The sequence below is a fragment of the Danio rerio genome, chromosome 8, assembly GCF_052040795.2.
Source record: "Danio rerio strain M-AB ecotype USA chromosome 8, GRCz13ab, whole genome shotgun sequence".
NCBI classification, from domain to species: domain Eukaryota; kingdom Metazoa; phylum Chordata; class Actinopteri; order Cypriniformes; family Danionidae; genus Danio; species Danio rerio.
This window is the reverse complement of record NC_141028.1, coordinates 28,742,501-28,770,000: the sequence shown is the minus strand read 5'-3', so window position 1 is coordinate 28,770,000 and position 27,500 is coordinate 28,742,501. Positions and strand designations below refer to the sequence as shown.

The 27,500-nt window shown below is 33.3% G+C and overlaps 1 protein-coding gene and 1 long non-coding RNA gene across 8 annotated transcripts in view; both read left to right on the top strand.

Annotated features, from left to right (window-relative positions):
• LOC147842651 (uncharacterized) overlaps window positions 1-27,500 on the top strand; it is a 464,331-nt gene that overhangs the window by 194,873 nt on the left and 241,958 nt on the right. The window lies entirely within an intron of this gene.
• kazna (kazrin, periplakin interacting protein a) overlaps window positions 1-27,500 on the top strand; it is a 154,683-nt gene that overhangs the window by 112,370 nt on the left and 14,813 nt on the right. For 4 of the 7 annotated variants that reach the window (XM_087262548.1, XM_087262549.1, XM_087262550.1 and 1 more), the window contains 7 exons: window positions 9,435-9,626; window positions 18,809-18,945; window positions 19,043-19,213; window positions 21,611-21,694; window positions 23,706-23,880; window positions 24,941-25,125; window positions 27,452-27,500. The exon at window positions 27,452-27,500 is cut by the window's right edge. In XM_087262548.1, coding sequence (XP_087118674.1) covers window positions 9,435-9,626; window positions 18,809-18,945; window positions 19,043-19,213; window positions 21,611-21,694; window positions 23,706-23,880; window positions 24,941-25,125; window positions 27,452-27,500 — 993 coding nt within the window. The remainder of the gene's footprint in view (window positions 1-9,434; window positions 9,627-18,808; window positions 18,946-19,042; window positions 19,214-21,610; window positions 21,695-23,705; window positions 23,881-24,940; window positions 25,126-27,451) is intronic. The other 3 variants (XM_087262551.1, NM_001128289.1, XM_087262552.1) reach the window with 1 other exon arrangement.

Sequence of the window (27,500 nt, the reverse complement as noted above, 5' to 3'; positions counted from 1 at the left end):
TGACCTATAGTGTATGTCTTTTGACTTGTGGGGGAAACCGGAGCACCCGGAGGAAACCCACACGAACACAGGGAGAACATACAAACTCCACACAGAAATGCCAACTGACCCAGCTGGGACTTGAACCAGCGGTCTTCTTGCTGTAAGGTGACAGTGTTAACCACTGACCCACTGTGTTGCCCAATTACAACATTATATAAATAATTGTACACAATATATCTTTATTTGCTCATTTCCTGCTTATTAATATTGAAAAATTTTATTTCATGAAGTGTCATATTGCAGGACTAATTAAATCAACACTGAAGTACTCCCACATAAACATGACTTAATAGTAGGAGGAAGGCTTCAAATGTCTTGTTTATTTCCTCGAATGATTTGTTGAGGGTGACTCTACAGGAATAAATGTCCAAAAAAAGCATGAACGTTTATGAGAAAATGAATGGCTGTTACTTTTAAATGGCGTCAGCATTCTGTTTAGTGTATAATTCATTTTTAAGAGCAGACAAAACCTTCATTGATGCAGTGTCGGGGAGCTGTTTGCATCAGAGGAGCGATAACACAGAGTGTGGTGGGACTATGGGAGATGTATTTATCACATTGGACAGGCCTGGCATCACTTCATCCCACTCGACATAAACTCAAGCACAGGCCTTCCAGGATAGACAAACGCACACACATATACATAAATATACACTGTAAATATCCAGCGGCTTCTTTATCAACTCAGACTTTGTGTATAATGCAGATATTGATAAAAAGTGAGGTTTGAACAATCATAACTGCTGTTGTTTTGAATGGCTGTTTTGAGAGATTCTGTTCCATGCATTTGCGATTTAATTTATTAAACGTGCCTTGAATTCAATTCTGGAAAGGCATAGCTGAATAATAAGTGTTGAGTTCATGGTAATGACATACTGTGAGTCTCAAACACCATAGTTTCTTCATTCTGTTGTAAATCCTGTGAGTATAAAATCCTGATGAAAAAACAGGCCGATCAAAAAAACAAAACAAAAAAAAACAGACTGTTACCACACACAGGATAATTATTATGCAGATCCCAGGCTGAATTTAATTGGCTATGATGTTCCTCAAGAGATTACAACAATGGTAATTTAGCGCTTATTTTTTGGTTTATCTAAGCTTGTAATAAAACAGCCCTATCGGAACAAAACACAGACTGTTACATTGCACACACTATCATTAATATGCTCATCCTAGGCTGCATTTGATTGGATTTGATGTTTCCTCGTGAGATTACAACAATGGTCATTTATCGCTTATTTTTAGGTTTAAGTGAGCTTGTATTAAAATGGGCCAATTAGAACAAAACGGCTGTTACATTACACACAGGATTGTTATATGCATATCCTTGGCTGCTTTTGATTGGATACAACATTTCCTTGTGAGATTCCAACAATGGTAAAGTATTGCTCGTTTTAAGGTTTAGTTAAGCTTGTATCATACTTATCTTGAATGTGGGACTCTTTTTTTTTTTTAGCAAGAGTAAAGAAGTGGCCTGTTTACAGCTTGTAAGAGTGTACAATGTTGGACAAGGCTCTTCAGTTAGTTTGTCATGGGGGCCAGTTCATGAAAAACATCCCAGATGAGGGGCTGGAGAGATATGACTTTTTATATGACAATTTAAGAGATGATGACACAACAGCAATATCAAATCCCATATGCTGTTTTTTTTTTTTTTTTTTTTTTTGCACCTTAAGACACCCACCTTGGCTTTTTCTACGTTAAAACGTTAATGTATTGTATTTTGAAACTACATAATATCGCTGCATTGTACAATGTGTTTTTTTTTTTACAAAAGTATTTAATTGTTGTATTTCGAAGCACAAAACAATTAGTGTATTGCTCAAGTAGGCTTCTTCTACATTCAAACACATTCATATGATATGTTTTAAACTACGTGACAATTAGAGATGCAACGATTATAGATATTGGTTGAACAATTTAATAGTCTGAAGAATAATGATGGTTTCATGGTAATCTTGATTGTTATGCTTTTATTAAATTCAAAACACTGCTAGTTTAGAAAATCACAGAAAAACTGCTAATATTTTAAAGTGTTGTTTATTGCTGCTCAGTAACCAAATACAGCACAAAATATGAATAAAAAAATAGTCCATTTCTCTCTTTGGACTTAAAAAGTTTTTGATTTTAAACATGAGTAATAATTTTACAATCAAAATAAAAATAACAAAACAATGATTTAAAAATAAAAATAAGAATAAATGCAAATAGTATTTGTCTAATGGTAATTTAAGCTGTATATTAGCTAAGAATTTAGATGAACTGTTATTTATCTAACAACAGACATTTACACAAGTAAGTTTGTTAAGTAAATGTTTGTTTGGTACAACCACTCTTTACATAAAAATACATGTCAAGTACATATAAAATACAAAGAAATGCTGACCAGTCACTTATACATAAGCCTATCATTTTAAATGTTGCCTAAAGCTTTGTTTAAACAAAGGTCAGGGGACACATTATTTGTGGAACTACCAATAGAAAGTTGCCATTTTCCAGCTCATTTCTTCAGATGTCCATTAAAGTCATGTCATGAACCAGTGATGAATATATGCCTGCATTTGCTGTATTTGAAGTCAATGCTTAGTCCTCCTCCAGTCGTCTCCCTGAGGCCCACTGACTCATTTTGTGGTTGACTGCACTAATAGAATTAATCGAACCTTTCAGAACGTGGATATCAGATCTCTGGCCTTTTCTGCAGTGTCCTCAAAGGCCAAGACACTCAAAACTCTTTAAATTCCACGCAAAGCCCACACATATGCCTCTCTCAGTTTCTCTCTCTGCTATTTTCCTTCTTTGTCACACTTAAAATGTATTAATGTCACTGCTAGAGCTAATAAAACATCAAGCTATGTGGCCTTTAGTTTAAAGTGGAACTGACAGAAAGAATGGCTCAGTAAAGTTAAATTAAGTTTCGCATCATTTTCAGACACCATTTTGCTTGATTTTGTTTTATTATTATTTAAGTCGATGAATGTGATTAGGGTCCTAAAATTGTGATTTATAGTTATTAAACAGCTAATGCTGCATGAGTTTTAAAATGTAAAGGGGTAGTTCACCAAAAAATGAAAAATGACTCACTATTTACTCAAGTGATTCCAAACCTTTATGGTTTTCTTTCTTTTTTTCTGTTTACCATGCAAGAAGATATTTTGAAAAATGTTTAGAGACTGGTAACCATTGACTTCCATAGCATGAAAAACAACATATTTGAGCTGATCATAGTTGCATCTCACTGTGAAACATGATTTAAAAATCCTCAAAGCTTCAGCTGATGCTATTTTAATTTTTTTAATTTATATATATATAAATAGAGAGAGAGAGAGAGAGAGAGAGAAAGACACACGCTCAGTGCAAAACGCGCCAAAGCCCGAAACTGAAAGCGAGACATGACTTTTAAGGGACTGTTTCATATGGATTTATTAATCATTCTTACTGTTCAGTGATCGCCAACTGCCGTAGTTTATTAAAGACGCAAACCTCTCACTGCACGTAAGCTGTGCGCCTTCAGCAGACCTCCTCATTCCTGCAGCACGAGAGCTTTATGATTGTTTATGCGCGCCAAAAGTGGCGGATCTGTCCGGTAAAATATCTGACTGCGTGTCACCGCATCCCTAAGGACTGTTTGGCGAAATATTTGACTGCATGTCACTGCATAACAAACGACTGAAACGATATAACTAGAGAAATCTCCACTGTGCCACTGTGCGTATGGCAAGCCGTTTTAGCATTTAAACCTTGTTCAGACTATCCATAAATATATTTAGAGATATCTCTAATTATATTTTGACTTGTCATAATTATAATTCAGATTGGAAATATCTGCAAATATATTATGACTGACTAGTCATATTCCTCCATTGACTTCCATTGAAAAATATTTGCAGATATCTCTAAATAAACAAACAAACAAACTTTGTGTCTTTTTTGTGGCTGGCAGATGATAATAGCAGGGCTGCATCTTTTAGTATTATATAGAATACTTTGTTCTGCCAGATCTCCCAGGCAGGGTTTTATTTAGATTTATTTAGCTTATTTTTGGAATTCTGTCCATTGGAAAAAAGTTCTTTCAGAAGAACAGTTTTTTTGAAGTATTATTTGTTTTTATTCTGTCTATTCAGTGTCCTTCAACAAGAACGGTGGTGGTGGGGTTCATAATATTCACAATGGTATTTTATTAGTTGTTGGTTTAACCATGGATGAGATAATGGCTTCTATGTTATTTTCTTTTCAATGACATTTCTTATCACATGTTCAAAAACAACAGCCAATATTGCATATCTATAATTTATATAATGGGTATAATTAAACAATACTTTCACTATAACGTAAATTAGAAGTGTAATAGAAAAAATATATATTTCTGCGCCATTTTGAATTTTACTCGAATACAAATACAAATACAAATACTTTTCCCCCTCAACAAATACAAATACAAATACCGGCTGCTCCGCACATCCCTAATATATATATATATATATATATATATATATATATATATATATATATATATATATATATATATATATATATATATATATATATATATATATACACACATATATATATATATATATATATATATATATATATATATATACAAATAAATACAAATATATATATTTGTTGTCATGTAAACAATCGCCATTCACATGCAAAAGCAAATAAAATGCTGTTTTATGCATGGCAGGAAAATACTTTTGGAAGGAATTTTGAGTTTGCAAAGAAACACTATGCGTCAGAAGCCAATCATATGCAGTCAGAGCTGGGAAAACATTTGATCCGTTTATCTCTCGAGTCTTTGGTTTGAGTTGTTTGTTCATCATGTGAAAAACAGAAGCCAATCATATCCATTTATCTAAAAGATTAGATCTGTTCATTTCTTGATCCTACGTTTTTGAGTCATCTCTCTTTACATGCTGTCACATGATGAACGGACGACTCAAAAAAACTCAAAGACTCAAAAGGTGAAATAAACATAGGTGTTTCTGATTCAGACTGTACACATTGATGATGCTTATATATGACAGTCAGTGTCAGGTGAACGAACGACTCATATCTGAAGACATGCCAGAAGAGGTGAGCAGAGCTATACATAGATAAAACAGCAGGTAAACAATGAATGATTCTTTTCTCTTTCTTGTTGTATTGTATAGTAGCAATCTAGTTATGACTTGTTTGTAGTGTTTTCAGCGTTTGGGCTAGTTGTAGATGAGTTTGGAAACATCTCGTAACATATTAATGTTATTTTGGCAAATTGAAGGAAATGACCTGAAAAAAAAGTTTCATCTTGATGATAGGTCCGAGTGATTAAAATGACCCAAACTTCCCATCACTATCAAGTACTCCCACATGACAATAGAATGAAAATTTAATAAATGTAAATGACTTCACTGTTTTCAAAAAAATCTTTTTTTTTTTTTGTAGTTTAGATTAAAATGATAATGGTATAGTTATAAAGGGTGTCCATAAAGTGTTTACGTGAAATGTCAGCTCAAAATACCACACAAATAATATTTATTACTTATTGAAACTGCTTTTTTATGCTTTGATCTTAATTGTACCATGCCTGTCACTTTAAATTCAAATAAGATCCTTTTTTCAATACCGGGCGGAGCTACAAATGCCTGTGTGTCAGCATAGTGTCTGATTTAAAAACATGACTAATGTCCTATGCAAATGAGCGAGAGAACGTCACTAATGGGTGGGGCTTTGCTCCTCTAATGACATGTACAAATCGAGAATGTCTATCAAAGGGTTTCTCCAGACTGTTTTTATTAAGTGTGATTATAAAAAAGAAAATTATTACATTTTTGCCACTAGAAGTTGGGTGCCACGCAACTACGATTAAACCCCTTATGAAAGTGATTTTTGCATAATAGGTCCCCTTTAAACACTCCCAAAACACTTTAGCCATGTAAATGAAGTCTTCAAAAAGACAATCTTGTGTTGTGTTTTAACAATTTGACGTGTAAACATCACTTTGGTGTAGGTTGTATGTAATTTTCTAGCTTGTTAAAGTTGTAGCTTTTTAGGCCACTTTTCACTCATTTGATTTATGAGTTGCCATAGTCATTCTTATGTGTTTTAGAGAAAATTAAACACCTTTAGTACCTCTCACTTGACATTTCACTTCCAAACCACTGCGAAACAATCTAATTGTTGCACGGATGTTGTTTTTGGACCACTGTGCATTCAAGCTGAGTGCATGTGACTCACTTGTTTAAATTGGACCCGATATCCTGTTTTTAATAGCCCTAAAAATAGCAAGGCACGTATGAAAGGTCCAGGTAAAAAAAAAAAAAAACATACAATTACATAACAAAGAACAATAAAAAGGTCCTGTCTGGACAAGAAACTCCAGGGCAAGAGGTGGCTGTAACCCTTCACCGAACCCAGCTAATCTCGAGCTGCATCTGCATTCTGGAGCCTCATTTTTGGATTAGTTGATGCTCGAGTCTTACAGCTAATCCACATAATTCAGCCTGTGGAATCTGCAGTGCTGTTGCGTAGATCTGCCGTCTCAAAGTAAACTAAAGCAAATTCTGGAGCTGCATTGGATGCCAGTGTCAAGGCTTCAGCCTGTTCTGACAAAGAGAAACACCAGGTGTTCAGGATTCCTCACCTGTTCCAAATCGCACGCTCCCGCGCCAACTGTGATTGGAATATTTAGCAGAATACTGTGCTTTTTAGACTCATTTGATGTCCTGGCTGTATTTTATAGAGGATAGAGGGTGATTCAGACAATAAATATGATTAAACTCCTCGGAATAGGCAGCGATTCAAACAAATACGTAAATGTGTCATACAAATGAACGTGAGCCAGACAGACACGGGTCAAAGCTCATTATAAATGCCACACACACCTCATATTACAACACACCTCCCAGCTACCGTTTCATACTATCTGGTTTTATTCCCACACTACTGTGTCTGCATGCATATTTATCCTCTCCATGTAAAAAAATCTATGTAAGTGCTTTTAAAGTGCAATGAAAGTTGCTATTGTTGTTCCACATTTGATTTTTTTTGCATGTCTTGTGTACATTTCGTTAATGTATGCTTTTTTTTTTTGTACATTCAGTGCATGGCTACTGTGGTTTCGTTACATTTTACTTGAAGTGGCAGCTTACCCTTTTACCTACACAGCGCTTCTGTAGCTTCCCTGCGCAGAAATGACAGGAATGCTCTCATGTTTGTGTCTCCGCACCTGTTGAGATCTACTTGTTCAGGATGCGTGTAGGAGGAACATTTGCATATTGTGTACCGAGTTGTTGCGTGGATGCACTGCTTTGATGGATTTAGGAATAGTTCTGGTGCTAAATGTTGATTGCATTGCAGTAATTCCAGCCATTGCATTTGTAAAATTTTTATTTAATGTACAATTTTTTTAAATAGCTTCTGAATTAGAGCTGTGATATAAATCAGATGGACTAAAAAAGTGAATTGTTACATATCGTGCTCTATTTTATTTTGTGGTGTTGCAAAATATTATGTTTATGGTAATACTTTTCCTCATTTGCATAAGTGCAATCTGACACACCACCACAGGAATGGAGGAAGAAATGTAAATAACAGCATGGCCAGAAAGTTGCTATTTTGAAGAAAGTAATTTTGCATTTTATTTACCAATATTTTATGTTGGACCTGTAATTAATAGTTTTTGATAAATGTTTTGTATTTCATTCATGTTTATGTTATATTTCTACATTCTTAATCAAACATTTGCCTAAAAGTTCTAAATAGAGTAAGAAAAATCATCATTATGAACGAGTACATTTTTGAATATATACAGTGCTCAGCATAATTGAGTACACCCATTGCACATTAAGTGCACATTTTGAAAACTAATCTTTCACAGGGAATATAGCCACTTTGGTGCATTTAAACAAAACAGATTTATTCAACAGATATTTTTGTTAAAATTATATTTTAGTCACCAAACATATTTAGAAATTGAAAGATGATACAATTAAATTTAAGCAAAACATCTAAAAAAAAATTACAACCTACAAAATTTCAGCTAAATATTTCCAATTTATTTGCTTCTCCTGATTTTTCCTCTTTTTAAAAATTTTTATTTAATATTTTTTTAATTCTTTTGACCGTTATCCTAAGTTATTTTGATAAGCCTCAGATTTGGCTTCACTGACTAATCTAATGTATATGCACAAATGTAATGTTGTTAAGCTTCCTATTAAATATCTGAATTTAAAGATAGATTTGTGAGAGGTCTACTTATAGTTGCTTAGCACTGTATATTTTAAAATGTACAAAAAATATATATATTGTGTGTGTGTGCGTGCATGCGTGCATGTGTGTGTGTGTGTGCGCGTGTGTGTGTGTGTGTGTGTGTGTGTGTGTGTGTGTGTGTGTGTGTGTGTGTGTGTGTGTGTGTGTGTGTGTGTGTGTGTGTGTGTGTGTGTGTGTGTGTGTGTGTGTGTGTAGCCACGTAATGTGCGTTTTCAGCTGACAGTGTGGATGGAGATCTTTTAAGAAATGGCAGGTAAAACACCAGTGTGGACGTAAATCGTTTTTATTCTAAAACAGTTTTAAAACTGAAATGTATTAGTGTAAACAGGGCCTTAGACATGATGTGTTAACGGCCCCTAAAGGGTTACTTTTTTATTTTTATTGTGCTTCATATGATAAAGATTATGTCAAATCATCAGCTTTAATTTAGAATTAATGCATGTAATTATGCATCAGTTACTGTTCTGTTGCAACTGTAGTAGCAACTAAATTATGTGGAACATGGGCACTATGAAATAAATTCTAAATGTTGTATTTTGTTTTTATTTCTAATTTTATTTTATTTCATTTTCCTTTCCTTTGTTTATTTATTTTTTCATCATTTTTCTTTCTTTCTTTTTTTCTTTCTTTCTTCCTCTCTTTCTTTTAGGCTATTTCGGTTAACACTTTTATTCCAGTTCTCAATAGTGAATTTCATTGTCAATTGTCCCTTTTGTTCAAAATGAGAAACTATTCATGTTGCTTTTATGAAATGTGAGAGACCTTCATTTTTACTTTGGGAAAATAATGTTACATTCTTTAATTACATTTTTTGTATGAGAATTTTTGTTTTAAAAAATAAATTAAAATGTTGAAATTTTGATTATATGAGCAGTGAAAATAAGGTAGAAAGGTTGTAGAAATAGGGAAGATGTGGTGGTATGCAGTATAAATAAATGCTTTCTTTTATTTGCAGTTACATTTAATATTCTTTCCAGTGTTTCAGTGTACTTCCCATAACAATGACCGTAAATCATTTGAAAGGACGAAGCATTGAACTGTGACCGTGTTTGTAGGACACTTCACATAAATAAGGGACACATCACAGTGCTACGTGACTGTTTGCTAAAAAGCTCTCTGTGTTTCTTTCTCTGTAGTGCTGCTGCATGAGGAGGTGCTGCGTCTGCAGGAGGAGGTGTCCGTGTTGAAGCAGGTCAGGGAGATGTTGAACCGGGAGCTGGAGGAGACAGGAGGAGGCTGCTCTGTGGAGCTGATGTCCGTCTCTCAGCTCCGAGTGCAGCTCACACAGAAGGAGCAGGAGTTGGACAGAGCCAAGGAGGCACTGCAAGGTGAGAACCAACACCATCAGCTTGACCTTTCACCTGCAGCTCCCAGCAAACAGTGTAGACCTGTTCAGTTCAACTAAACTGTACTGTTGAAAACCCTAAATGTGTGCTCTTAAAAGATTCTGACAAAACATAATCTTTTGCGTCATTCATTTATTGAATTTATAGATTTATAGTGATTCGTAAGATTTACATTTTATTTTTAAAATGTCACTTGCATTCATTTATTTTTGGAGAATTATTATTAATATTAGAATAATATATAATGTATTATTATTATATTATTATAATAATTATTATATTATATTATATTATATTATATTATATTATATTATATTATATTATATTATATTATATTATATTATATTATTCTTTTTCCTTCTGCTTAGTCCCTTTATTCATCAGGATTCGCCACAGCATATGTTTTACACAATGGATACCCTTCCAGCTGCAACCCAGTACTGGGAAACATTCAAACACCCTCATACACTACGGCCAATTTAGTTTATTCAATTCACCTACACCATATATATGTCTTTTGACTGAAGGGGAAACTGGAGCACCCGGATATTATATTATATTATATTATATTATATTATATTAGATTAGATTAGATTAGATTAGATTAGATTAGATTAGATTAGATTAGATTTAATGCTGGGAAAAGATTAATCGTGATTAATTGCATCCAAAATAAAAGTTTGTTTTGACATAATATATGTGTATATGTGTATTATACAGTATAATACACACATAGATAGAAAAAATTCACATTTGTAGATTGTAAATTTTATATATTACATCTATGTTACATCTAAAAATAAATAAACTATTTATCAAAATTAATGCATGCATGTGTGTATTTCTATATATACATAACAAATATGCATAGTATGCACACCTAAATGATATCAAAACAACTTTTATTTTGGATGAGATTATTTCTGAATAGTTTTTGCCCAGCACTAATTATTTAATTTAATTTAATTTTATTTTATTTATCTTTTATTTTATTTTTATTTTTTTGGTCTCAGTCTCTTTAATAATCTGGGGTCGGAATGAACCGCCAATTTATCCAGCATATGCTTTATGCACCGGATGCCCTTCCAGCTGCAACCCATCTCTGGGAAACATCCATACAGTCTAATTTACACATACACTACGGACAATTTAGCCTAACCAATTCACCTGTACCGCATGTCTTTGGACTGTGTGGGAAACAGGAGCACTTGGAGGAAACCCATGTGAATGCAGGGAGAACATGCAAACTCCATATTTCATTTTATGTTATTTTATTTTATTTTATAAAAAAAATAATGTTATATGTTCATTTGCATGCATACACTACACATCAAAAAGAAAATAAATGCAAATGTATAGTAAAACAAAAAAAAAAACTGCTGTGGTTGTCAAAATTTTACCACTAAAAATAATTTCTACATTTACAAGAATGTGTTTCATTACTTTATATTGTGTTAATTCACCAATGTTTTAATTGAATTACTACAATGAATTAGTTGTACTAATATATAATACACATTGTATCGTTTTTTTTACAAAAAAAAAACCATCCAAAAGCAGGTGGTGCTGCTAATGATATTACATTGTATTATCAACAGCAACAAAACTAAAAAGTTTTAAGTATCATTCAAGGAATTCTCAGAAAGTCCATTCAGTTATTCACCATAAATATTAAGGAACCTTAAACTATTAACCAAATAACAGATTGTTACTGTGACATTTTTACAGTTTTACCATTAAAATCACATACATTTTAATTAAAATCACATAGTTCACTGTATTGTTTGTAAAAAAAAAAAAAAAAAAAAAACATGAAATATAAAACTCCTAAAGGCCTAAAACTAAATATAATTGACCAGCTTGTCTAATCTACATGAGGACCCAACATCACATTTTAATGAAAAGTCTATTAACCACCAGTTGTTAGTCACTCTAGTTTTACTTACTGAATATTTTCTTCATTTTTATTTCCAACAAATATAACTCTGAGCTAATATACAATTTAAAGAGGGTGTAAAATGACTGACATCCAAAGGTGATATTGCAGTTTTCACTGTGGAAATGATGTTTTAAAGGAGACTTTTAAATCTGCAGAGAACTGAAATACCCCAATAATGTTTTGTCATCTCGCTTCTCCATTTTTGTGCTGAAGCTCAATTTCTGCAACGTAGTTGTAAAATGCAGAAGTAATCAGTACAGCAATGACCAGAAAACTGCCACAATATTCCCGCTGTTTAGGTATCAGGGGATTCTGCTCTCCTTTGTCTGACTTTGTGTTGAAATCTAGTTTCTCCTGTGAGCCTCAAAGCCCGGTGTAAGACTGAATCAGAAATAGATGTTTTTGTGTGTTCACATGCTAGATCAGGGAGAGTTAAATGGCAATTTTGAGTGTTAAACAGCTTGGCATAGTAGGTGTTTTCTCCTGCGCTCATCTGAGCAGTAACTGGACTGCAGTGATGATTGTGTGTTTGTCTGTGTCTGTGTTTGTCTGTTTTTGTGTGCGCAGTGTATGGTAAATTTATTTGTCAGATTATCTTAGTTTTTAATCTTGTTCTTAACTTTTATTCTATAAAAACTGATTCTATTTTCATCCTACTATTTATTGTTTTGATCTAATATCTTCTCTGTTAAGTACTAGGACTGTGTATATTCATTAACTACTAAGATTGAGTAGACTAGGACTTAATAAGCACTATTTCTTATTTATTATATACTTGTACTTATTCATTAGGCACTCAAACCTATTAAACAGATGCTAATAGTACTTGTTCATGAGATAGTATATTGATTAGACACTTATACATTTAATACCTTTTTTCTTACAAGTCATAATTCATTCATGATATGACTAGTCAGAATAGCCACAGCAAAGTTCAATAAAATAAATCTTACCAGTAAATAGAAAAAATAGCAAAAAATAAAATAAAAAACAGTATCTTATAAATAAGAGCTATATAGTGAATAAATATTACTCTATAAATATAAACTTATGCCTAATATAGAAGTGTTATTATGAAATAATTAATTACTACACTGTAAAAATGTAGGGTTCCACACAGTTCATTCGTGTTGTCCCAACACAAATCGATTATGTTAACTTAACGCATTAAAGTGGATTGAACATTAATCAATGAAGTTGTCCCAAAGTCTCCTCATTTGTGTTGTTTTAGCTCATTTTAAATAAATTGCTTGCAAAAGCAGTTACATAATTTTTTGAGTATACTATTAAAGTATTAGTTTAAAGTGTAGTATACCTGGGTACCTAATACTGGGTAACTTTTAAATAACATAAATACTACACTATATATATATGCTTTAATGTATATACTTTAAATATATAAAATCTAATCAAAATACTAGTCACATCTGCATGCATACTATTTTTAACTGAATAGTTGAAATCTCAATAAAAGATCACCACAGAATCAATGGTAAAAAATTTGTTATGAGTAACAGTAAAACAGTCATTATTGATGACAGTACAGTGTAAAAAATTATTAGTTACTTAAAGTAATCCTTTTGTAACTTGTAACTGTTATTATTGTGTGTATTTTATGTATTGTGCATACTCTCAAAACATTTTTGCTGCTTGTTAAAATTACTTATTTAAAATGAGCTGAGACAACACAATTCTTGAGTTTTTTTTTGGGGACAACTTAATTGTTTTATGTTCCATCAACTTCAAATTGTAAAAACCATTGAGTTTACTTCATTGATTTGCATTGGAAAGACATGAAGGAATTGCGTGGAACCCAGCATTTTTACACTGTAGTTAATTTACTTCATAGTTTAAAGACAACAGGGTGTTTTCACAACTGTCTTATTTAGTTGGTTGAATCGCACTAGAGTTCGTTTTCGTGTGGTTCGTTTGGGCAGGTGTGAATGCAGCACAAACTCGAGTGCACACCAAAAAAGAGACCTTCTTAAAGAGGTAGTCTTGCTATGCTTTCAAACGAACACTGGAGCGGTTCGTTTGTGGTGGGAATATGATCTAAACTAAAACAGACCCAACCATAAAAAGTACTTAGCCTTTTTGGACTAATCCAGCTGCTATAGCGGATGCGTTGTGCATAATGAGATGTGGAGGAAAAATATTTGTTGGCAGCGCTTTAACAACAATTTTAAACGGAGAGAGAGAGGGGAAAAACATTACTGATGGATCGTTGGTAATATTTCTGTAAGATGACAATGTCGCAGTTTAGCTAAATTAATTCACGCCTCCTCCTGAAGTAACCTGCGATACGCTGGTTTGAAATGTATTTAAGTATCGTTTTCAAGCCGCAGCCACGCTTCATTCTCAAAATGTATACTTTGCCTAAAGGGATGAATACAAACTATGTAGTAAATTATGATCAGGGATACAATCAGAAGGATACAGTGTAAAAGTGCCTCATGAATAAGAACTGGTATCTATTTAAAAAATACAAGAATCTCAAGAATGAGTACTAGTATCCTAATAATAAGTTATAATGTCCAATAAATAATTACTAATGTATATCTAATAAGTTATGGTGTGTAAATGAGTATCTAATTAATAAGAACTAGTTTCTAAGCCAGGGGTGGGCAAACTCGGTCCTGAAGGGTCGGTGTCCTGCACAGTTTAGCTCCAACTCTAATCAAACACCTGCTTATAGATTTCTAGTGATCTTGAAGACACTGATTAGTTTGTTCAGGTGTGTTTGACTAGTGTTGGAACAAAACTCTGCAGGGACACCGGCCCTCGAGGATCAAGTTTGCCCATCCCTGGTCTAAGCACTAAGAACTAGAAAACTTTTCTAAAAATTAATACAAACGTATAACTAGCAGCATCTGTTCACTCTAAAAACTCCAAGCCTAAACAACAAGGCCAAAGATGCTTAACATAAGTGGGCATGGCAACACTTCAAGAGCGCCGTCATCTGTAGTTTGCTTAACCGTATGAGAGCTGCCATATCAAGCTGCTCAAAAATACACAGGTGAAATATCCTGTTAATATCACAGTCTGTTAATGAAATCATTGAGTCATTCTGAAACAACCATTGCACATTTCTTCTGTGGAAATCCACATCTCCAAGAGATTAAAATCTCAAGTAACCCATAATATAATTTGTGCGTGAGCTAATGGAAAAGAAACATATAGGATACAATTCAACCTGCAGCTTGTGAGAAAATCTTAACAGCTTTTTTTCGAGGCTCTACTGATCTGAATGTTGACCGCTATTCACAATCTCTGTCCACCTCCTACCAGGTGTTCCTGTATATATGTGTGTGTGTGCGCGAGCATGAGTGTGTAAAAGGTTTTTTGTGTGGCGTTTGGCTCCTGTATAATGAGTCTTTAAGTGGTGGGTGAATGGACTCAATGTCCTTGGAAAAGATGAGCTGCAATTTGCAAGTCAGAGCAGAAACTACAAACAACCTAAAACAGTCAATTACTGCCTCTGTTATCGCACAGTATTAACCACAGCCAGCTGGAAAGAGAGACACCCCCAAAAAAAGGAAATAGAGAGAGAGACTGGAGTGTAGAAATGGACATCTCGGACATCAACAGAATAATAGCCATGTGGAAATGGCAACGTTTACATGCAAATTGTGTTTAAATGGATTGAGGCCGCAATTTAAAGAGCGTAAGAAAATCCTTTTAAATGCAGATAATGTTTAAGATGTGATATTACTGCATAAAATTTCCCTGATGGAGGACATTTAGCTTCTCTGTTATAATGGGCAGATGAGTAAATCTTTTATTTTTTAGTGATTCATCTGGGATATTGCATTCTCTCAGCCTCCTTTTAAATCAGATTTTAATTCACGCTGTTTAAATCAGAGCAGAAAGTTGATAGCTATAAAAGTCTTGACGCACTTTGATTTTTCAGGAGAAAACTAGAAAAGCCAACAATATATATTTAAAAAAAATGTTTTCACACACAAAAAATGCATATTTAAAGCCATTTCATTGTTAGAAGAGAAAATAATCTTTGTTTTGTTTTATCTTTCTTTTTTCGGATTGTTTTCTTTAATTATTGGTGTTTGCTGAGGCTCCAGCTGAGGATTGCTGTTTCTTATGCTTAGGGTTAGGATTTGTTTTAAACCCATAACTCCGTATTAAACATTGGAGTTGGGGTTTTGATGCCTATAATCATGCAACATGATGAAACAGACTACTGTTTAAAGGTTTGGGGTCAGTAAGAGTTATTAATGTTCCTCAAAGAACATCTTATACAAAAAAGGCTGCATAGAGCAAAATTATCAAACATTGTTATTGTTATTATTATATTTATATTATTATAATTATTTTGATTATTATTATTATTTATTTATTTAAATTTTTTTCTGTTAAAATGCACTACCTGTCAAAAGTTTGGGGTCCGTTTTTTTTTTTTTCCTATGTTTTTTTTTTAGAAAATTATTTTGTTCATCAAGCAGCATTTACTGAATATAAAAAAAGTTAAATATTTATAAATATGTAAATAACTACTGTCTTATTGTATGCAGTTTCAAATTAAATTATTAGTCCAGTCATTATTGTTTTTATAACTTTTATCATTACTACTACTACTACTAATAATAATAATAATGATGATAATAATAATAATAATAATACTAATAATAATTAATATTAGAGTGATTTCTGGAGGATCTTTTGACTCTGAAGACTGGATTAAAATCCAAAGATAAAAATCTTCATTTTTAAAGTCACTGAAATAAATAATTAAATTAAATTATAAACTACTTCTGAACAGTTACTTTATAGTGCAATAACACTTCACAATTGTACAATTTGTAATGTATTTTTGCTGAAATTAATGCAGCTTTGATGAGCAGGAGAAACTTATTTTAAAACATTTAAAAATCCTACAGACAAACAAAAATTTAGAATTTTTGATATTCGATATAATGTATATGGTGATTTTTAGTGCTCATGTGGTGCCTGAAAATCTGTTCTTTTTGGAAACCGCGATGTGCTTTTTTCTTGTATTAGATTTTAAAATAAAACTTATTTTATTTTATTTATATATTCACAAGGGTGAGCTTAAAACAGCTTTGATTTTGTTGTACTTGTGCTATTCAATTTTATTTTTTATTGAAAAAAAAATCATTAAATCAAAAATAACTATCACTCATTTTCACCATGAAATACTGTAGATACTAAAATTATCTCAAGTAGAACAATGATTTATATTTCAGAATGTCCTTTCAGACATATTTAGAGCAAGAATCATTTGATGAAAGTTTAATCAACTCGGTTTAAAGGGTCATGAAACCCCCCTCTTTCAGTTCAAGTCTGCCCCCGAATTTTTTCAAAAAATGCTTCATGATGGGCATGCAGTGTTATGAGCAGAGGGAGGAGTGGGCTTGGCCGGCAGAGCTGGGGGAAAAAAGAAGAGCGAACAACTGTCAGTTAACTCACAAAATGAGACCCAAACAGTGAGGAGATGCATAATTTTATAGTTTACGAAGTTAAAAATGCAACAAAACAAACAGTGAGTAATTTAATGTCCTGCTACATTTGTTATTCGTGATTTCATATACACATAACCACAATTTTTTATATCATCGTGAAAATAATCGTGTTTATATAAAATCTATAAATGAGGAGGAATTCTCTACTCCTCATTTCCATGTCTGAAGACAGACACAATGAAGCAGTGCAGCAGGTCTCTTGCCCTGCCTATTTCAACCATTAGCCCTGCTGGTAATCTGGCAAACACAGAAGCATAGATAGGGGATGTGTCTGAATGGTAACAAACTCAAATGATAAAAGACAAAGTCCGCCATTCTTTAATTCTTGTACAGCTCTTCCGACAAAAATTCTTGCTGCAAATCAACAGCTTTGCTGTATCGGCTCTGACAGCATTGCAGGGGAAAACATGCAATAAACTAAAGGAACACATATGACCCATGCCGTGAGCAGACGTGGTCTCACCCAGTCATTGGGTCTCACAGCTTATCAGGTCTGCCTTGTTTTCAAAAAGCATGTGCAGTCATGAATAATCAAGAAGAAGGGTCTTCTCATGGGATAACAAAACTCCGCCATGAATAAAAATGAGAAACTGACGCGTCATCACTCCACTAACAGATTCGGGCTATGACACAGATTTTGATCACTTTCCAAAAATTATTTTAAACCCAGAAGATAAAATTAGCTGACAAAAGCCCAAAATTATTCACTTTTCCCCAAAATTAAAGCTGACAGGTGCTGACGTTTTTTTAACTGATGCTCAACACACAAATCTGTATAAAATAAAAATAAAAAAAAGTACTCCAGGGTGTCTTGAACCTTTAAGCATCACAGTGCAGCTCCAAAATATTAAGTAATTGTCATTGCCACTATTCTTCAAAAGACTATAATAAAATGACTTTTAAAATAAGTTAAAAGTTACAAGGATCTCAAATAATTATTAATTAACAAAATTTCACAAATTACTATGATCCCATATTGTTTATACAGGTAAAGACAAAATTGTCAGCCCTCTAGTGAAATCTTAATTTTTTTTCAAATATTTCAAGTGATGTTTAACAGATCAAGTACATTTTCACAGTATTTCCTATTACATTTATTTTTCCTTCTGAAGAAAATCTTATTTCTTTTTTAACTATTACTTAACTATTTTGAGGGCAATATTATTTGCCCCCTTAAGATATTTTTTCTTGATTGTTTACTTCAGGATAAACCACTGTTATCCAGTACGTTTGCCTAATTATCCTAATTGGCCTAGTTAGCCTAAATAGCCTAGATAATCATTTAAATCACACTTTAAGCTGAACAGCCTTGCAAAATAAGTAGCAAAATATGCATCGCTATCATGGCAAAGACAAAAGAAATCAGTTATTAGAAATTATTAAATCTATTATGTTTAAAAATGTATTGAAAAAATCTCTCTCCGGTAAACAGCAGTTGGGGGGAAACATTTTTTAAATAAATGCATTTTGACTTCAACTGTATTTTTAAATCAATAAAAGCGCTTAAGAGACTTATCAGGCTTTCTTTTTGGAAACCCAACATATGGGGATGTATAATTTTGCAATTGAGGGATATAATAAAGTTCCAATATGGACTCTCATATGGACATTTAACGTAAAAAGTTGTCACGATGTTCTCCATTAGGGGTCCTTTCAGAGAAACCCAAAAATCTTTGTTATTATTATGTATGTATGTATATCTGGATCTCTGCTTCTCTGTTTTCCAGCAATGAAGACAGACAGGAAGCGTTTGAGGTTGGAGAGGACTGATCTGGTCAATCAGATGCAGCAGCTTTACACCACACTAGAGAGCCGTGAGGAGCAGCTCCGAGATTTCATACGCAACTACGAGCAACACCGAAAAGTAGATTCCATTTCTCATGCAATAATACATTTACAAAGTTTAAATCTGGATAAATTCCCACTTTTAACCTTCTGAATGTTTTGTTTTCGTGTCGCAGGAGAGTGAAGATGCAGTGAGAGTTTTGGCGAGAGAGAAGGATCTGTTAGAGCGTGAGAAGTGGGACCTTCGGCGACAAACCAAAGAGGCCACAGAACACGCCGGTGCTCTCCGTTCTGCACTGGACCTGAAAGAGAGCAGGATCAAGGAGCTGGAGGCTGAACTGACCATGGTAAGATGCACATCATGTAGAAAAACAGGCTTGAGGCCAATATTTAGTAAATATAAAAATAATAATACATATTCTTGCATCTACACATGCGAACCATATTAAGCCCGTGCACTGCAGTTTTAATATACATTCAAATATATGTTATATGATTCAAAAATAGAATAGATACAAAAAATATCTACAGTTAATGTTAATTTGAATTAATTTGAATTAATTTAATTAATTTGAAAAACATCATGCTTGCTTGAGGGGGTTTTAGACTTTTGCCAAAAAGAGTTTATGTGAATAATTGTAGATGTAAATGCTTTTGAGATAAAGTAATACTAATAATAATTCCTTACATTTACATAGCACTTTTCTGGACACTCTAAGTGCTTTACACATTGGGGGGAATCTCTTCCAATTATCATATGGGGATGGTTAGGAGGCCATGATGATCAGAGGCCAGTGGGTAAATTTGGCTAGGATACCTCAGTTTAACATCTCATCTGAAAGACGGGGATCACTGAGCAGTATAGAGTCCCCATCAATATACTGGGGCGTTAGGACCCATACAGACTGCAGGTTGAGCGCCCACTGCTGGCCTTACTAGCACCACTTACGGGAGCAACCTAACTTTCCCTTGTGGTCTACCATCCAGGTACTGACCAGGCATAGCCCTGCTTAGTTTCAGAGTTGCAGAGAGCTAGCCGCTGGCAAACGAAAAACTTAGTTTACACAATTGTTCATTTCCACTGATGGTGTCATTTAGGCCTGGGCAAATGATCAAATGCATTTTACAAGTGCATTTTGTCAGTAAAGCTGGTTCTAGTAAACCTACACGAGTTGTAGGTCACTGACAAGCTACGCAAAATCATGTTGAAATTGAAATTAGTTTAAGCAGACAATAAAAAATGTATCTTTCTGTGATGATAGCAGCTGCATGTAAAATTAACACAAATAACAACTCACTTTTACTCCAAACTCGCTTCATAAATCAAGTGTATCTTTCAATGAGATGATTCCATAATCTTTTGACTATTAGTCAAGCTGAATCGATGAAAATGGGTAAATCATCTGTTAATAATACAGTGCTGTTGACTTTATTCTGCAATGCGTAAATACTCTTGTTTTTGCGATTTAGTTTTAGAACTTTCGTTTCAGTTGCGTATGGGAGAAATAATTAGGAATAATAAACGGAAGAAAACAATCTAACTACTTTTCTATAAACATGTGTGTTCATGACTATATTTAAAAAGGTGGATAATATAATAAGAAAACACCAGTTTAAAACCTCAAGAAGCTGTTTTTAATGTCTTATGGCTGATTTATACTTCAATGTCAAGCTCACAAATATGATCCAGCGCAGACTGCTCGTGGTTGCATAGCCCTTGCCGTGGCTGATGCTGGCGCGCACCTCTCAATATATTTAACTATATGTCACAATGACGCGTAGAGCTAGCATTGTGATTGGTCTGCTTGGGTAGCTGTGATGAGAGCTGCAAGCCCAGCGGAGTGTTTACTAGTGTGTAGTCCCCAGATGAAAACTTTTGTTTTTTGTTTACCCTTAGATTAAAGTCTGCATGAGTAAAGTTAAGCTACTTGTACATTAAGGTAGCATTCAGAAAAAACAAAACACCTGTGAAGTAACTCGACACAGAGGAACATTTTAACCTACTGCCAACTAGCATTTCGGAAGTGTTATTGCAAAACAAAACAAACAGCATGCAGAATTATAAATGCATGACTACGCGCAAAGCAGTCACTGTGAGTTATGCCGATTTCTCGACACAGAAGTATAAATCAGCCTTACAGATCAATGAAAGTGAATTAGACCGGAAGTCTTGAGGCTCAAGATTAAGGTCAATAGGCATTCCCTGGATTACTTCTTCATGGGGTTTAAAGTTTCTTTGTGCTACCCTGACAAGATGTGCATGATAATTACAGCTCTTCTCAGTAATGTTTCATTTAGATTAATAACCCAGCCCTAGTATAATTCCAGTTTCTTGATTACTACGTTATCAATACCACTGTCTACCACTCTAACAACTTGATGGAAATACACCTAATTCACATTTGGGATAGTTTGTAATTGCTTTATCATTTATCAGCTGAGACAATTTGTTCTGAAAGTGATTCTAACTAAATAATTTCTCTGCATAGTTATTGTTATGGTGTGAAATATGATACTTTTTAAATGATTGTTAGAATAAAACCTTTGTCACTATCTTTATCATCCTTTTGTGAATTGCCTTTTAGGTTAACCTACTTTGTCTGCTGAGTGGGTTTACAAATATTTGACTTTAATAAATATGTGTTTGTATGCTATCTGTCTCAAAAGTAGCAGAAAAATTTAAGAGTCGGGCAGTGTGTGTGTGTGTATGTGTGCTGCTGTTTATATGTGTGTTTCTTTAACAGATGAGTAGCTTTATGGCTCAGAAACTAGAGAGTCGTGTGTTTGTTCGATCTCCTGAAAGACCAGCCTCACCTAAAACAGTGTCGGTAAGATCAGCCAGGCCTGTCAATCAATCCAAGCTCTCTCTGTGATTGGTCTGCTGTGTTGACCCGCCCTCTGATGTGTGCATACATTTTATGCTATGTGATTGTTTTAAGAAATGGAAAAAAGCATGTGTCATTTTGTGTGTGTGTGTGTGTGTGTGTGTAAGTGTGTTTGTTTTTTCTCTCTGCATGTTAGTTTTTCTCTGTGTTTAGGAGTTTGGAAAGCATCCTAACCCAGTGATGATGGAGAATTTGGTTGTGGTGGTGGTGGTGTTTTTCTTTTTGGCTTGTTGTTTGGCATGACTGTGGTGTGAAGGGATTTTGAACCTGGCCCAGAATGGAATCTGCACAGTTTGTGTTTTCTGCACGCATAAAGGAAGGGGAAAATGCTGAAATTTGCAGAGAAGAAGTTAGAGTGGTATTTTAAGAGAGAACTTTTCCTTTTTGTTTGCTAAAAGATTTTATTCCATTACCCACATTAACCTCATTTTCAGTTTGGCTAGAATAAAAGCAGTTTTTGCATATTTAAAAAAATAAGTTTTGGTTAATATTATTAGCCCTCTTTTATCAGATGCAGAACAAACCACTGTTGTCTAATAACTTGCCTAGTTAATCTACCTTGCCTTGTTAACCACATAAACCTAGTTATGCCTTTAAATTGCATTTTAAGATGAATAATATTAGTAAATAACTATTAAAATAGCTAGTGAAATATTATCTATTGTCATCATTATTAAAGCTATTATTTCTCTCCGTTAAACATCACTTGGAAAATATTTGAAAAACAATTAATATTTTACTGAGTTATTTCACAAATTTGATATAACTGTATATACAGTTGAAGTCAGAATTATTAGCCTTCCTGAATTGTTATACACCCCCCCCCCCCCCCCGTATTTTTAAGAAGTCCCCTATATTTTTTTCAATCACTTCTAAACATAATAGTTTAATAACTTATATTTAATAACTGATTTATTTTATCTTTGCCATGATGACACTACCTAATATTTCACTAGATATTTTTTTCAAATAAAATATACAGGTTAAAGTGCAATTTTTAAAGGCTTAACTCTGTAATTGGGTTATTTAGGCAAATTATCATAATTAGACAAGTCTTGGTATAACAGTGGTTTGTTTTGTAGACAATCAAAAGAAAAAAAAAGAAAATATAGCTTAAAGGGTCTAATAATTTTGACCTTAAAATGGTTAAAAAATGTATTCTTTAGAAGAAAAAATATTATCAGACATACTGTGAAAATTTCCTTGCTCTGTTAAACACCATTTGGGAAATATTTTAAAAATTATATATACATACATACATACATACATACATACATACATACATACATACACTTCCATACAGCTTAAAGTGACATTTAAAGGCTTAACTTGATTAATTAGGTTAACTAGGCAGGTTAGGGGTAATTAGGCAAGTTATTGTATAACGATGGTTCGTTCTGTAGATTATTGAAAAATAATATAGCTTAAAAGGACTAATCATTTTGACTTAAAAAGTTTTTTTTTAAAAAAACAAATAAGACTTTCCCCTGAAGAAAAATTATTATAGGAAATACTGTGAAAATTTCCTTGTTCTGTTAAACATAATTTGGGAATTAATTAAATAAAAAATAGTAATAATAATTAAAAGGGGGGCTAATAATTGTTTGTTATAAATTGTTTAATAACTATATGTATGTTCCTTTATTCCAATTCATTTTTTTTTCAGTTGACAAAACAGAACAGAGAAGATAAAAAGAACTACTTGATGTAAAATGTTGATAGCAGTTGATAAAGTCCGACATATGTAGTGTGTTGAGCAGAACTGAGCGAGTGCAGACTCTGTGTGGGCCTGTGGTGATTAAGTTTAACTTTAGCTCCAGACTGCCACTACGGTGAGCAGTTATTGTAGGCAGCGCCACACGTTCCCTTTCACACATTTTACTCTTGTTTACAACACACTGTCTCTGGACGAGGAAGCGGACCTGATTGAATTAAATCTGTCTGTGTGTTTCAGGCAAAACAGTCTTTGGCTACTCTCACTAAAGATGTTCCGAAGCGCCACTCACTGGCCATGCCAACAGAGACCGTCGTCAACGGCAACCAGGAGTGGGCGATGCATGCTGAGCTTCCTCTGACTGCGGCCATACGACAGAGTCAACAGAACCTCTACCACTCCATTGACAGACAGGGTACACACACTCTTTACATACAAATCACTCATGACCTGCCTGGGTCTGAAAGATTCTTCTGTTCAATCAGTTCCTTTTAGCTTCCTAATTTTTTCATTAAAGACATGAAACTGTAGACAAAATATTTTAATTTCGAGGTTAGAGGCTTTTTTCAGTCTAATGTAAATATCAAAATACAGTGTTTATTTTGTCAGAGTTCATTTTTTGTCTCACGACATCAGTTTGGGTTTGTAGATTTTAATTACAATACATATTATTAAAGGCTGTTTTCTCAAATATTAGTTTATTATGTGCTACACCATAAAATACTTCAGAAGCACTTAAACCACTTTACAATTATATTTGTATCTATATTATGAAGGTTTTTAAAGAGGAATGTGTTTTTGCATAATATGCCTAATTATATGCAACATTTTATTTAGTAAAAATAAACAAATAAAGATAAATTAATTGAATAAGAAAATAAGTAAATGAAGTAAACAAATAAACAAATAATAAAATGAACTAATACAAATAAATAAATAAATAAATAAATAAGTAAATAAAAATGATAATAAAATTAATAATAAATGAATAAATAATAAAATAAATAAATAAATAAATAAATTAATTAATTAAATAAATAAATAAGTAAATGAACCAATCATTAATAAATATAAATAAATAATATAAATGAGTAAATATAATTAAATCAATAATATAAATAAATAAATGAATAATAAAATAAATAAATAAGTAAATAAATCAATTAATAATAAAAATGAATAATTAAATAAACAAACAAACAAACAAATAAATAAATAAATAAATAAATAAATAAGGTGTATTTCAGAATTATGTAGAGATATAAAGACGTTCCTAAATTCCCCCTCGGATATTAAAAAAACAATAATTTTGAATTTGACCTAATTTAATGTTTAGATTTTTGTTTTAGAAACATGCAGTCAAACAATTTGCAACTCCTAATGGAAACAGTCAACTGGGAAAATAGACTAATCACTATTAGTGGAATATTTAACAAAATCTTTTTGTGTTTTCTGCTTGTATTTGTGTGTGTTAGTCCTGAAAGCATCACCATGTGTTTGTGACGGTGATGGAATCAGTATGATGTCATCAGCCGCGGCCAGAATCAGTCCGTGTCACTCGAAACAAGCATCTGTGATGTCAGACGCTTCAGTAATGGAGGGAGAAAGATCCTCAACGCCGTCAGACTCACCTCGACACAGAACACACTCCCTCTGCAACGTAAGACACACACACATACTGTGGCATTCTTTGCATTGCAAAACAAATACACAAATGGACTAATGTGTACGGTGGCTTGGTACTGTCCACCTGATTCCCAAACCTATTCCAAAACATGATTTGCATGTGGATTTACATTTTTCATTTAGCCAACTTTACCCAGAACAACTAAAAAAATAAGAAATGTCTCTATTAATGTGTTGTAATTCAAGACAACTGAACTCAGAAATATTCATAGGTTTATTCATTGACTAATTTGTGGAAAAGATTGTTGACTTGTTGTTTTAATTGTAATATTGCAGTAAACTACTGTAAAATATTATATTTTTATTTTATAGTTTGTAGTATTACAAATATTTTGCAATGATTTATTTTTAGTAGTAACAATAGTAGAAGTAACAGCAGCAGCAGCAATAGTAGTAATAATTATCAGTTTAATTTGTGATTTAATAATTATTTAAAATTATATTATTCTCGCCCAGTCATTGGGTCTCACAGCTTGGCAGGTCTGCCTTGCCTTCAGAAAGCACATGCAGTCATTAACAATTTAGAAGCAGGGTCTTCTCATAGTACAAGAAAACTCTGCTATTAATAATGAGAAACTGACGCGTCATCACTTCAGAAGCATATGCGTGCTACGTTACAGATTTTGATCCCTCCCCAAAAATTATTTTAGAGCTCAACATTATCCAGTATTCTCCTAAATTAAAGCTGACAGGTGCTGACGTTGTCTTAAATGATGCTTAATACACACAAATCTGTTTAAAAAAAAAAAGTTCTCCATGATGTCTTGAACCTTTAAAGGTGCAGTATGTTGGATTGACACCTAGTGGTTGAACTAGGTATTGCAGTCAAAATTCAAAATATCAGCGTGTGTTTTTTATTTTATTTTATTTTTTCCAATCAGCCACTCCTTAGTCGACTCAATTCACATGCAGGTTGCCAGATTGATGACACAAACTGGAGCGAGCATGTCTGATAATTGAGCCTTAAAGCTGCTCAGCTAATATAATATTTGTATGATTTGCTAATTTGTACATTTTCAGCCGCATTTGCATACATTAAGGTAGAATTCATGACAGAATGTGTTTTCCAACAAGGCAACCTGGAGTGCCAAAATATAAGGTGAAAAAATAGCAGTGGGCGTTAGACCAAAACAAAGACAGACATCCCAACACAAAACACACAGGTGCAAAGGAGAATAACTGACTTTAGCATTGTTTTTATTATTTTTATTAGAATATACAAAAAGGTACACAATTTGAGATGATACAAATACAAAAACTATGAAACAATAACAAAAATACCCAAAAACAACAACAATACAGTCAAATACTGGTAGGTTTGTGTGTTTGTGCATGTATATGTGTGTACATGTAAAAGAAACTTGGTAAACGGTTCAGAGTACATACAAAAGGAACAGTAACAGGAACAGGAAAGGAAAAAAAACAGATAGAAAGAAACAGTCAGTGATGAGTGACAACAATGCTAGTGATATAATGATAGTAATAATGACAGTAAACAAGCGAGAGGACAACAGCAATAATCATCAACAACAACCACTACAATGATAATAAGAATAAATCACAAGTACTACACCGACTACTACTACTACAGAGAGTTTCTAATGTTTCGATTATTACTACTGCTACTATCATTGTTTTTCAGATAGACACTTGTTTACTTGGCATAACTTGTTTCCTACACTGCAAAAATTGTCTCTTGCATTTGATTGTACTTCATTTTATCTTTGTTTACATATACAGGTATAAATTTTGTTTTTTGGTTGAATTTGTAAAGCACTTTGGTCAACATTTGCTGTTTTTAAATGCACTTTATCAATACAGCAAACAAACAAACAACAAAATGATTTTTCTACTTGTTTCTAGTATGAATATCTAAAAATACCTCAATCCAAAAGCATTTTCTAGACAAGCAAATAATATTGTCTTGTTTTCAAAAATGATATGTCAAAATTAAGTTAGTTTTTTCCTTAAAACAAGCAAAACAATCTGCCAATTGGGGAAGCAAAATAATCTCGCTTTCATTTTGAAAACTTTTTTTTGCAGTGTAAATGTCTGCAAACATATTAAGGTAATCTTATTCTTTAAAAAAGTGAAAAAAGCCCACATGCAGCACCTTTTAAATGAAAAATCTGGAGTATTACTGCTACACTTCAGCTGCTATTGTAGCGTGAGATTGAGACATTGTGACAGCCTTGGTCGTGCACTGAGCCGCGATACAAAATAACTTTCGCCTGCTCATTTCTGATGTATCACCTTCACTTCCTATTGCTCATTATTTCTGTCTCTGTCCCCGTCTGCAGTCCCTAGAGGACCTGGAGGAGCAGAGGCGCAGGAAGAAGAAAGAGCGCA